General features: G+C 39.3%; 1 protein-coding gene across 11 annotated transcripts in view; it reads right to left on the reverse strand.

The window, feature by feature from the left end:
• The window catches only part of MPP7 (MAGUK p55 scaffold protein 7), a 413,461-nt gene that overhangs the window by 224,248 nt on the left and 175,494 nt on the right, over positions 1-13,719 (reverse strand). For all 11 annotated transcript variants that reach the window (XM_056519406.1, XM_056519411.1, XM_056519401.1 and 8 more), the window contains one exon: positions 2,341-2,459. In XM_056519406.1, coding sequence (XP_056375381.1) covers positions 2,341-2,459 — 119 coding nt within the window. The remainder of the gene's footprint in view (positions 1-2,340; positions 2,460-13,719) is intronic.

The following is a 13,719-nucleotide window of genomic DNA, read 5'->3' on the forward strand; positions in this document are numbered from 1 at the left end:
TCTCTTCTTACATACTTACTTTTTAGGGCAGAGCGTTACTACCATCCACTAACATGGCTTATGCTCTATGTAGTCAGCCCAAGAATTCAGAAAAATACCTAACCCACTTCGTACGAGATGAGATGCCTTTGCCGTGTTTCCCGACGCTGTACGTTTATGCTAAAACACTGTTTTTATGGAATAAAGCCATCGCATGAAACAACTTACTAGAATTTCACTCGACTTTGTTAAAGGAAATTATTTTAAATGAATGTGGCTACTGAAACGCTGCCATGCGGGAACTCAGAAAAATACATATATATTCCTTATAATTTTTTCTTCTGTGAACATTTATTTATTTAAGCTTAACTCCAAGTTCTTAATGCTAACCATTCAAAATAAGTCTACATGTTCTGTGGTAGCAGCCAGAGATATCCATGCAAACAAGGGCAAGCAAACATTTGTGTATGTTGAATAAGCATTTACAGTCCGTGGTATAGGCTTAACCCCTTGCCTGCTGACATTAGACGACTGTTTGACGTACACTTTTTGGAGGAAGTGGTGTTTCGCTGTATAGGTTTCATGTAAAGTCAAGTATGCGCAATGAAAATATTGGCAGTCTGAGAGGAAAACCAAGTGCAGTAAATATTATAAAATAGGGAGGGAAAAAAAGTTTCTTTTTTTTTTCTCTTTCAGGTCATTGTTTTGTTGTCTTATCTATATAATTTTTTTTTTTTTTTTTTTTTTTTTTGCGGGATGTGTTGTAATTTTCATTCATTTTGTGGTGAATGCAATATACTGACTAATCTCTGATGTAAATGGAAAAAATTATATATTTAATACCTGGATGTAAAGTTTTTTTTTTCTGTTCATCATTTGGCATTAATAGTATTATCTTTCTTGGGTATAATTACAAAAATTCCAAATAGGTACAGATTTTTACAACATCTGCACAATAATATAATGTACAATATAATAAAATGAAATAAAACGAAATCAGTACTTTTTTCTGTACTCCAAAATTGTTATTTAATGCTGACTCATCTAGTGGTGGGGTAAAACCTGCGTATAAGTAAATATATATATATATATATATATAAAAAAATAATATATATATATATATATATATATATATATATATATATATATATAATTATTTTTTCCCCTAATATATTGACCTATATGCAGGTCTTTCCCCATCATTAGATAAGTCATCATTTCAACAAAGAGTACTGACTTACCTTTATTTCATTTAATTAAAATATTTTTTTTGGGGGTGGGGGGACGACTATTCCATTGTTGTATTCATTTTATTATTAAGGTGTTTACCACACTGTTTAAATAGTAAGATAAAGTAATTTTATTGTACAATACCACATTGAGTGTGTGTATATTTATATATCAGAAAGACAACAGCTGCACATTTAAGGTGAAAGTTCAGAAACAGAATAGGTGCAAGCATCGGGGTCCAGGGTCTCAAATTGGCTCCAAAAGCAAGTCCACTGCAGCAGATCAGTAGAATTTGTGCATAAAACGTTTAATTATTCCATCACGCTTGTACGTACTTGATTAAATACACATTTTTCACAAGTTTTTCTGGACTGCTGAAGTGGACTTGCTTTTAGAATACATGTGTATGTGATTTTTTTATTTTGTTATACACTTTTACATAATTTATTTAAAAAAATGTCACTGTCCACTTTTTTTTTTTATGTAATTTAACTTTATTTAGCCACACTAGGAGGCATCACAATGCAATCTGCCGATCTGCAGGTGCCTTCAAACTAGGAAAATGTATATACCATGCAGTGCTATATACCAGGAAAGTGCTCATTAAAGTCCGATGGTCACCATTTGTATCCAGCATGTAACGGATCTGCCGGCACCAATTTTTTACTCTTCTACTCCAAAGATGGAGCAGAACAACAGAAAATACAACACAAGAGTGACCCCAGCCTAAGAGAACCTGTATAACACATTCCTTATGTAATTTTGCAAGAAAAAAATTTATTTTTATATAATTTTCTATAGTAGCTAATGCAATGTAACCCTAAGGCAGTCAGATGGTAAAATATTGTTTTTTTACAATGCCACTGCTAACTAAAACGACTTTCTGTGTGAAATACTTCAGGAAGAGGTTTTCCTGCCGACTGGGTTAAAAGTGCCAATAGTTAGCCCTATGAAAACTTTCTTCGCTATAACATAAAAACTGCAGTTTCCTGTTATACCAGCCCAGACTGCGCTCATAATCGTCATATCTACTTTACACCATCCGCGAGTTTTAAAAGTTCTGAGGCCATTCAGACATAATCCCTAATAATGTTGTCTTTGAGTCATGAATGGCATTTCAATATGGCTTACCTTCACCAGTGAATGGAGACTTTTTTCACCAAACATATCCCAAAGGAAGGTCAGGTCTTCCTGGCTGTCCACATGCGGCTGCAGCTGGGCCGGCAGCGTAGCCAAGAGCTCATACAGACCTATAAAATGAAAATAAAACAGAAAATGTAATCTCATTAATTTTAGTTAACAGTTCTGTGTGATGGCTGGCCTGGAGCATGTCAATAAGAGCCGGCAGTTTCCACTCGAGTATCAGCCAAGTCATCAAAGATCAATACGGCAATAATACAGGCATGTGGCTAAAAATGTCATTTATCCATCAGACTGTGTTCTATGCAAATCGTAAAAAAAAAAAAAAAAAAACATCGAAAGACGAGATTTATTCTAATTAGTTAAAGACAAATAACCAACACGTACTCCAGGATTAATTGTTTTTCCATTCTAAGTGATGCTAGTCAGTGAATGGGATGACTCATCCGTTCAGCTTCCAAAAACTAAATGGGGTGGTCCATGGAATCTCGACTCCAGTTACTTTGAAACTTTTTTTTTTTTTTAATTTACTGCTCAATTAACAGTTGTATTTCCATATGTTCCATAAAAATAATGTTGATATTCTACATTTCATAACTTTATGCCTTCATAGTTTCCGCGCTGCGCTGATCGTATTTGAGCAATGATGTATAAAACATATAAATTCTACACATCGTATATAGAAAAGCCTGAGGCTGTGCATCTACTTGGGCCATATTATCAGATCTTGTGCAGTCTGAGTCAAAAGTCAAGTGCTTTATTACTCTGGATATGTAAGTCTGTTGCCTGAACTGACTGATCCTCCTGGTGTCCTAGTCTGCTCCCCTTCAGGTGGAACCCCTAGAGAAGTTTCGGTAGTTTTCTTACACTTAAGTGACTGTCAGGCAGCTGTTCGGAGTGGAGAACAAATTCCAGGTAACTTTACGGTCACTTGTTCATTCGTCACATTCAATCAAACAAAAGGAATAGTCACCTGACTCTAAATGTGTAGCCCCTTCTCAGTCGTAGACATATGCAATTTCTATGCTTTTATATAGTGACTAGCTACAATATCAAGTATAGAAAGAAAGCAAATATAAGGAGAAAGCAAAGAGGAGGCACCAGAGCTACAGGTCCTTGAATCAGCTATTTGGCAGGGGTGCCAGGAGTCGGGCCACACTGATATCCTTAGGATAGGCCATCAAAACGAAAAGCCCCAGAAAACACCTAAAAAAAGCTCAACTCATGTTTGTTTTAAAAAATACTCATATGCCCCATGTAAACTGGCTATGCTACTTGTATTCCTCCAGGATACGTAGGTAGAAATAGTTGCCCTTCCCCTTCATCAATAGGGCAACTGAACATTGTCAGATTTTGTATGGAAAGATCAGATGGCAAGGAGAATGGTAACATCCAGTTGAAAATGTATTCAAACATTTCTAGGAGGAATAACAGGGAAACCTGGCCAATCAGACATGATGTGGACTAGTTTCATAAAAATTTTTATAAAAAATAGAGCATTAAAATGGTGGACATTTTGGCGGACACCAGACAAAACCTATTATACTCAATCATGTCGAGTGACGGATCAAGCCTGAAAGCGACATGCCAGGAGAGCTGACAGGGAATCTTTAACTTGCAACTTTCAGGTAACCAGACAGGGTGAGTTTTCATTTTGCTCGTCAGTATTAAGAGGTGAAAAACACAGGAATCTTTCCATTTTTGTTTTTCTCTGAACCATGTGTTCAGCCATGATTTCTTGTTTCCCAAGCATAGTCCTCAAGTGCCCCCAACAGGTCTTCATTTGAGGATATCCCTTGATGCACTGACTATAATTATATCATCAGACTAAGGAAATCCTAAAAACATGATTTGTTGGGGTATTTGAGAAATGCACTTGGGAAACACTGGTCTAAGGCACAGTCCACATCTGTGTTGGAGCTCCGTTCAGGAGTCCATTCCTGGCAGAAAAAAATAAGCTGAACAGTCCATTACACAATGGAAAACCAACGAATTCCATTGACTTAAATGTGATCCTTCTGTTTTTTTTTTTTTGTCAGTGTCAGCTGTTTTTCAGGATTTGAGCGAGATTTCTCCACTTAAGTCCCGCTATTTCGACAGATTCCGTGAACAGAACTTCAACGCTGATGTGAACGAGACTTAAGGGTAAAGAATGCTCCAATTTTTTAGCACTGCACAGAACGGATCATGGTACCGTCCTACATCCTCGCCTTACTATATGTGTTAATCAACAAGAAGTGAACCATGCAAAGAACATACTAACTATACTAGATCTAGAAATAAAGAAAGTCTGTTATTTTTCTCTTTTTTACCTCCGATTTTTTTTCTTCTTCTTAATGAGGGTTAAGCCCGACCCGCAGCAAATACTAGTTATTAGAGGCAGAGTTGAGTAAGTTTGCAAAGGCAAACAGTAGCTCAGTGTTCTACAGTAGCACACGGCGTAAGCTGCTATCCATCATACACACAAACTATCAGACTGCAGTCCAAGAATGTAGCCGCACTGACTGTGTGAGCCCTCTATGGGGAGCTAACCTGGCATGAGCCGATATCAATTCATAGCACATGTTTAATTTTCCAGGGGGATTACTAGGGGTAAAAAGGACAAAATGCCTTTTTTTCCCCCCTCGTTCTGTCTGCTGTCTACGAAAATATGAACGTTCCCCGGGGATCGCTGCTGCACGGGTCTGCTATTATTTTTAGTCTGAATAACTGTTGCTGTTCATCAAAAGGACAGCTTTACAAGATGTTTAACCAAAAAGGCCCAGTAACATGATAAGCTGTAAGATGGGTTTCCAACTTCTGAAGGCTAAGCTAAACATTGTATTAATGAGACGTAATGCCCGATCCTTCACAACCCTCTATGCGCCATTATAAATGTAAATGTACTCTATAAAAACGCACTGTTCCTATTTGTTTTTCCATCGGTTGGCACGGGGCATAAATGTCCTCTCGCTAATACATAAACACGCTCTCTCCGATTACACTTGTTTGCCGAGGTCAAAATAAGATCTGTATCTTCAGTGGTTTCTCAAAAAAAAAATGTTGCTCATGAGCTTAGAAAACGATACACATAGTCCCTTTGGAGTATAGAAAAGTCTTTTAAACCCAAATAAATTAATATACTTTTTCATGGGGAAATAAACGTTCATAGTGAATTGCCAAGTAGCGTTGTGGTCTGAGTGGAGATGCGGGTGCCCAAAACACACATCCTGAAAACAGTGTTCACAGAACCAGCAATTGCCAAGGGAGAACGTCTATACTGTGGGGGTCAGGAGGCATAGGCCAAGGAGAGTCTTTAGCCAATACAGGGATTGCTGGAGACACACATATTGCGGTATGAAGCAGTTTTCATGAGAACATAACATAATGGCTCGCAAAGTGTTAGTGACATCATTGGGAAGGAGGGGCTTGTAGTAAGTACTTCTCAGGTCTCTTTACCCAGCAATGACTGCTTGTGATTGCCTCTAATGTGTAACTACAAGGATTACAAAAGAAGGTTAACTTTTTATTTCTATTATTGAGTTGAATGTATAATAGAGATCATTAGAGCTCCATAGTAAGTCATTGTGATAGACATGTAGTATAGACAGCCTAGTCTTTAACAAGAAGTGTGGAAATGATAAGTTTGTGTGATATTTATGTAATCTACTTTATTTATACAGCATGACTGAACCATTGTATAAATGAAGCACCTTCATTCCTCATAGATTGTAAGCTCTCATGGCCAGTGCTCCGCACTGCTCCGGGTTGTAATGTCTGATATTTGTCCCCTCAAAATATTAAAAGGCTGTATAATTTGTTGGCACTATGTAAATAACTTATTATTGTTACTACAATACTAAGGATGCCCATACTCATTAGATGAATGTCAGCCAAATCTCTAGATTTTAACATGCTGACTATCCTAACATCTACTGATCAGGTATCTTAAGGTACCATAAACATGCAGGTCCCCTTACTCTTTGGTCAAAACTTGACTGAATCTTTCGACTGTCTAAAGTGTATTGGGGCTTCCCAACTCTCCTTCAACGGACAATGTTGGGGAAAAGAAGGGTCAGACGTGTTGGATGTAAACCTCCTGATCCTTTTGTTCTAAAAGAGATAAGTCACCAGCAGCTTACCCCTCCTCTCATAATTGAAAACACATGAACACCTGGCCACGTCAAACATTAACGTGTATGAGGAGATCAGGAGAGACAGCTGTAGCCTGAAGGAAGGTTCAGCCAACAGCTATTGAAGGTGCATGGCCACCTTTAGCTGAAAATAAGTACAGCCAATAGCTACCTCTCCCAATCAACCCCGTACACATGAACATTTTGCTTGGCATGGAAAGAAGAGGGGGTAAGGCATTTCAGGCTCCTCTTGCAAGTGCATATATCCCCGAGAACCACAGGACTGGGCATGTTAAATTCAACATGCCTGATCCATCTCTCTCTAAACACTGATGTTAATGTTGGGCAGAGTCAGGCGGTGCCGCCAAATTAACAAAAAAAAAAGTTAAATGGGCACTGTCACCAACTTTATTTTTTGATATGTTGTAGTACTTATGTACTACAACATATCTCTAATATACTTTTATTATTTTTTTTTTCATTAAAAAGGTTTAATTTACATTTAAAAACCGGCTACTGAAAAAGGACTGATTTTGGAGTGGCAATCAGTCCTTTTTCAGTTAGGCTGCACTCGCTCCCTGCCTGTCAATCAGACAGGCGGGAGCGAGCGCATCGGTTCCCCGGCCACTGGCTGGGAGGCCACTCCTCCCGCACATCGCTGCCGCCTCGTTGCCGCCGCTGTCCCTGCACACCCGCTGCCGGACTCTGCAGTAACTGCAAGGGTAATGAGGGAGCGGGGTAAGCACGGCGGGGGGTGGGGGGGTTATTTAGGAGGGAACGGGCTAGTGCCGTAGGGGGGGGGGGGAGAACGGGCTAGCAAAAAAAAAAAAAAATAGGATGGTGGGATCTACCCTTTAAGCTATTTTCAATGTGTATGGAGGACCCCAAATCTCAACATGCCCAATCCTTTGTTCCCTGCAGGAGATAAGCCACTGCCAGACAGGTCTAGAAGCAGATTTTCCTCCCTCTCCATGGTATATATATGCAAAGTCGTGTGTGGTATGGGGGAAATCAAGAATAGCCCAAGCTTTCATAGGTGTAAAGCAGCTTCATTCTTTTGAGCTGCTGAATACTGTAATTTAAGAAAATAATTGTACTAGTAACAGAGATAATGTAACTCCATCGTCTTATAAACAATCCAGAAGAAGGAAGATTATATAAAGTGCACCCAGCATAACCCAGACATGGAATTACATAGGGACATAACACCGGTAATTGCAGATGGATTGTCCGCCTTGTGTTCCTGTTTACAGGTATCATGTAAAAGCGCATCTGTTTGGGAAGAGATAAACATTTACATTGTCCAAATTTCCATGTTTAGAAACCCACCGTCTACGAGGTTCCCGGCTAGCTTGAAAAGATCTGTGCATTGCTGGCATCTGTTTAGAATCAATGATAATGTGGAGTCCAAATTTTCTCATTTTAAATTACTTAGATTATTGTCTACTACTAACTGGGTAGCCGGCCATGCTGGGTAATCATACCTGACCTGTCAGTCATCTCTAATGTGATCAGGAACATCTGGAACATGGGCAAATTTGTTATTTCTATGTCAAAGAGTTATGCGGGAGGCAGATTATAATGGTTGTCTGAGTATGTCTATTTACCTAGATGCTACAGAATAGAGCTGAGTGATTGATCCATGAAAGTGCGGCACGCGCAATTACACAGAAATGCAGACCAGATTGAAAGCTTTCTATGCAGGGAGTGTGGACCACAGAAGGCACGGCAGTCATAGAAGATTATATTTGTGACTCCCGTTACTATAAAGTGCAACTAAAAACAGCTTATTAGAAGGCGGCAGAGAATTAGGGCATTAGACTTGATTCTAACAAACTGGCATCAAGTCATGATTAACATTTCTGGTAGTGATTGTATCCAACTACTCATGGTAAAGCGATTTAGTGTTATAGTCAGCAAAACTAACATTTGTGTAATACATTGCTACCATTTTTGGCTTTTATTATACATTTCAATGCAACAACTAAATAAATAAATAAATAAATACATACATACAATGAGGTAGGTAGAGGTCTGGCCTCCAGGATACCCCCCATTACCAAGAGAATGAGGGAATAAAATCCTTATACAAATGCAAAAAATGGGTAGCCATTTCTCTTGCAAATAAATGGCAATGCTAGAACCAGCTGTAAGTGGGCATTAATCTAACCTGGTGCCTGATATAAAATAATTAGTTTTGTTTTTACAAAACAATGAAATATGAAACTTTAGAAAAAAACTAAAGACTGTATAGAGATAACCGGTGAGGGCATTCCCTTGACTATCCTTTCCTATGTCCACCCAGTAATCTACAATATTTGAACGATTAGGTCCTATTGATTCAGCATTACAAGTATTTTGGCATACATTTTTGGCTTATTTACCCAAATATAACAAAGTGGTCTAAAAAGATTTCAGACACACATGCCTTTCCCAACAGTATTTGTTTTAGACACTTCTGCGCCCTGCCACAAGGGGGTGTGGCCTCATGGACAAAAATGGTATGGCTGAGCTTGAAAGCATGCACTGCTTGAGTTTGACTTTACATCCCAAAAAAAGTAATAACCTTTATTAAATAGCACGTGGCATGGCAACAAATGTGGCACATTATAAAATGCCTAGGAGCCCCACAGACAGACGCATCATTGTGTCTGTTATTATGGCTGCAAGTTCAACCCTGATGACCTGCAATAACAGCTGTCAATTCAGGTCATCAGACCCACTGGCAGGCCGTGAAATGCAGCCAATATACCCTAGTGGTAAACATGCCCCAATGTGTATTTCCTAGAACGTAAAAAATAAATCATTGTCTTATTGCGGGGGTCCTGTCTCAGCCAGCGATTGGCTGAATGGGCCATTTCTCTCTCTTGTCTCCAAGGGTGGAGGCCCCTCCTCTCCGAGGACAGATAGGGTAACTTCCCCAGAGAACCCCTTTAGGCTTTTTTGTTAAACAAAAATAAAGCTCAGATTTAGATCTGAAAGATCACACAAAAATAAAATAAAATCCTCCATAAGTTTCTCTGACTCTATTTTGTCTTATATCTGTAAACTGAGAAATATATAAAGATATTTTCCCCAGAAGCCTCTCCCCCTGCCTTGTCTACAATAGAAGATACATAATGTTGATGCCCACTCACTTGCTAAGCCTTACATTTCAACTCTCTGCCTGCTGGGAAAGAGAAGAGGCCAGAATCAATTTAAGTGACCATGTCATAAAAAAAATACCAATTGTTTAAATCAGGCTTTTAAGTTAATAGTATAATATAATATATTTTTATAGTTTTCCCATTTTGCCATCTATATTTTATAATAATCCTGAAATCCCATAGTTATTATACTAGCCAATAGGTCTAAAACTGAGCTAAGACTTCCTGTTTTGTACAGATAGATTCCTTGCAATGGTTTTCTATAAATAACACGGGCTCCGCCACCATTCACAGTAGAGATCAACATGCCCCTTACTGTAGAGTGACTTCTAAAGGTCACAGATAATGCTCAGTGTTGTCTCCAATTTATCTGGATTGGACAGTTCTTGTCTATTGTTGTCTAACGTTCATGGGTCCTGCTGTAAAGTACATCACTAAATTCTGATTAAAAAAACAGCTCAGGCAAGATGGCAGTCCCCATAGTAACGTGCAAGAAAACTCAGTATCTGTCTCTAATCAGAAAAACAATCTAGGTAATACATTCCGCACCTTCCGAGACAAACTGGTCTCGGCAGGAACAGGCATCTCAGGCAATACCCAGCTGTGGCCTGACAACACCGCGGCTGGCGATTGACAGAGCGGTCTACGACTGTGAAAACTAGGATGGTTTAGTGGGTAAAATATGTTTAGGAATATCAATATTGGTTTTACAGGTGGTCCCCAATGGTTCTCGAAGGGTGAAGGCTGGAGTGCTCAGCAGGGAGACGTGGCCCTTTCTGGAGATCGCAGGGGTTCCGGAAGTCGAACTCCCCTCGGGATGAAAAAACGTATCCCTTATCCAATACGTTTTTAATAACTGGAAAAACCCTTTGACTCCTGTGTTCTGTTTAGGAGTTATACATGACTGATAGCTTCAAGAACATGCAGAAAATCCTACAGACTGATCAACAGAGTAGACAAATATGTCTCCTATTTACTTTTATTATTTCTAGGTTCAAATTTCCTTTAAATATTGATGAAAGTGTGCACACTCGTACAGCGTCTTATATGCCAGCAGTAAGAAGGCCTGGTAATACAAGTGCTGCCATTAATTACTTTTTTTTATTTTATTTTTTAAATAAGTGAAATTTTTAATTGAAGGGGAAATAAAAAATCTCTCACAGCCTTTCCAACACAAAATACATTAAATTTCCCTAAAATGTTACCTTACATTCCAACATTTTATGCCATTGGAAAGCATTCTACATTTTTTTTTTTTTTACTTTCCTTTTTTTTACGATGTATATTTTTTGGCCCATATACTAGGTCTGGCGGGCTGAGAAGACTAAAAAAAAAAGAAGACAAAGAAGCTGCATATTTTCAAATAGGAAAATGGGACATAAAACACACTCAACAGGTAAAAATAACTCCAGCCATTTCAAGCAAGAATAATAGAAGGAAAGCGATTTCCTTACAAATAAGGTCACCAAACTCAGCAAGATGTCCAGAACATGGGCAACTACACAAAGCCGAGCTTGGCAATCCTAAGAAAGCAAATACATTGGCTGGTCGCGGCGAGTCCAATATGTACTGTCATCGCTATTGACACATAGTAACTAAAACAACCGTTCACTAATTTAATAAAAATGATGTGTGCACTGGGAAATTATTTCTAATTCTCAGGTGTTTTAAGCCATATGTGCAAATCTATTACAAAAGGTACATCATAATTCAGCCGCTTTCCGGTCTGCCATGATGTAACGCCAGTGACCACATTCTCTGCGTTCAGGTAATAAGAAAGGAAACCTAGATTGGAGTCTAGGCCCTGGCAAGTTTAAGATTTCAGCTCAGAAGTCCCTCAATTTTCCAGAGATTAGTTTTATGGTACTGTGCAGAGTTAATTAATTTAAGCGTAATGCCAAGCCGCGTCTACCGGGAACGTGTTAAAGAGATCAAACTCTTGAAATAATGTAATATACTGATCACTTACATTAGGTGTCTGGAAACTAAAGAAATCCAGCAGACATATTGGTTTATAGTATGACTCCTATAACTATTAGGTTTCCGTGGCATTGTACAAACTGAAATTAAAAAGGAGCATCTCAGCTTGACCTTTCCCAATGAGGGAAAATGGCGTTCTTCAGAAACCAGTCTATCCAAACAAAAGAGTGTCCCTTGGCATTTGTCAGACATGTACACACCAATAAGCCATAACATTTAAACTACTATCAGACAACATAGATTATATTGTGACAATAGCACCTGTGAAGGGGTGGGATATATTAGGCAGTTCTTGATGTGTTGGAAGCAGAAAAAAATGGGCAAGCGTAAGGATCCAAAAGTTTCTGACAAGGACAAAATTGTGAGGATTATATGACTGGGTGAGAACATATTAAAAATGACAGGTCTTGTGGGGTATTCTTCATATATAGTGTATCGTGGTTATATCTACCTAAAGTAAAAGGAAAACTGATAAACTGACGGCAGGGTAATGGGTGCCCAAGGCTCATTGATGAGAGTATGGAAAAAGGCAAGCTTTACTAGTCGGATCTCATAGAAGAGCTGCTGTAAAGCAAACTGCTGAAAAAGTAGCTTTTTAGTTATAACTGAAGGTGTCAGAACACACTGAGCATTAAATATTGGGGCTGTGTAGTTGTAGATCAGTCAGAGTGCCCATGCTGAGCTCTGTCCACCATCGAGATTGCCCACAATGTGAGCATTAGAACTGGACCATTGTGTGATAGTAGAAGGAAGCTTGGTCTGATGAACCACGTTTGTTGCATTGCTTATCTTGGAAAGAGATGGCAGCAGGGTGCACTATGGGAATAAGGCAAGGCCAATGGAGGCCAATGTACCAAAATATTGTTCAACAAAATATCCCCCCTCATGGCAATGGTATTCCCTAATAGCAAAAATGTTAAACTTTATAAGAATGGCTTGAGGAACATGATAAAATCACCCAGAGAGTTGACTTGGTCTCCAAATTTTCAAGATCTCAATCCATGGAGGCCACACCTCACAACTTACATCTCAGTGCCAGATACCACAGGAAACATTAATAGGTCTTTAAAGGATAACTATCATGATTAAAAAGGTATCCCCTATCCGAAGGATAGGGGATACGTTTTAGATCGTTGGGAGGTCTGAACGCTGGGGCACCTCGCGATCTCTTGTTTGGAGTCCCGGGTTACCAGCACAGGAGCACGTCACGACCCCCGCCCGAAGCGGGAGCCACCACATCCCCTCCATAAAGCTTTATGGGAGAGCCAAAGATTTCCAAACGGCTCTCCCATAGAGCTGTATGGAGGGGGCGTGGCGGCTCCCAATTCGGCCAGGGGTAGTGACCCGCTCCTGTGCTGGAGACCTGGGACACCAAACAGGAGATTGCGGTGTGCCCCAGCCCCCAGACCCCCTGCGATCTAAAACTTATCCCCTATCCTATAAGTTTTTTAATCATAATACTTGTCCTTTAAGGGTGAGCAAGTCAGGAGATTTCCCAAACATATACACAGAACATGGTCCCAAGACATGATGTGAACATGTTTACTGTGAGTTGTAATTAAGAAATACTGTGGTAGCATGCTTCATGACTAAGAACTTCTAGCTGTGTTCCAATTCTGTTGGAGAAGCCAATGAAATGCTGAGGAGTTGTTATGGATTTTTTTGAATGTTTTATACAATAAAGAAGTATTGATTTTATGCCATAGACATCGACATCAAAGTGTCACGGTTAACAGCAAGTTTTCAGCACTGACATCCAATAAACTGGGTCATGATAGTCTAGTGAAGGGAATGGGTGAGCACCATTGATTATATCATCCACCAGCATCACTGTGCTCTCTTCATTCTGAAATATACACTAAGGCTAGAAGCGTGGTCGGCACCAATACCCTGACTTAGGGCTAACAAAAGCAACGCAAAAAGTATCCAGAGGTTTGGGAAGACAGATAAAGCGCTATGCATAAATACTGGGGGTGGATATCTAATAAAACAAGAGTAAAAATCAGCAACAATGTCGGCCCATTTCCTCCTGATGACTTTGCCAAGACGACGAAACATGTAGAGGGGGCTACAGTTTTTAACAATTGGTTTTGGTGTTATAAAGTGGATGCTGCAGACCCACTGTGATCAAT

The sequence above is a fragment of the Hyla sarda genome, chromosome 5 (genome assembly GCF_029499605.1).
Source record: "Hyla sarda isolate aHylSar1 chromosome 5, aHylSar1.hap1, whole genome shotgun sequence".
Classification (NCBI taxonomy): domain Eukaryota; kingdom Metazoa; phylum Chordata; class Amphibia; order Anura; family Hylidae; genus Hyla; species Hyla sarda.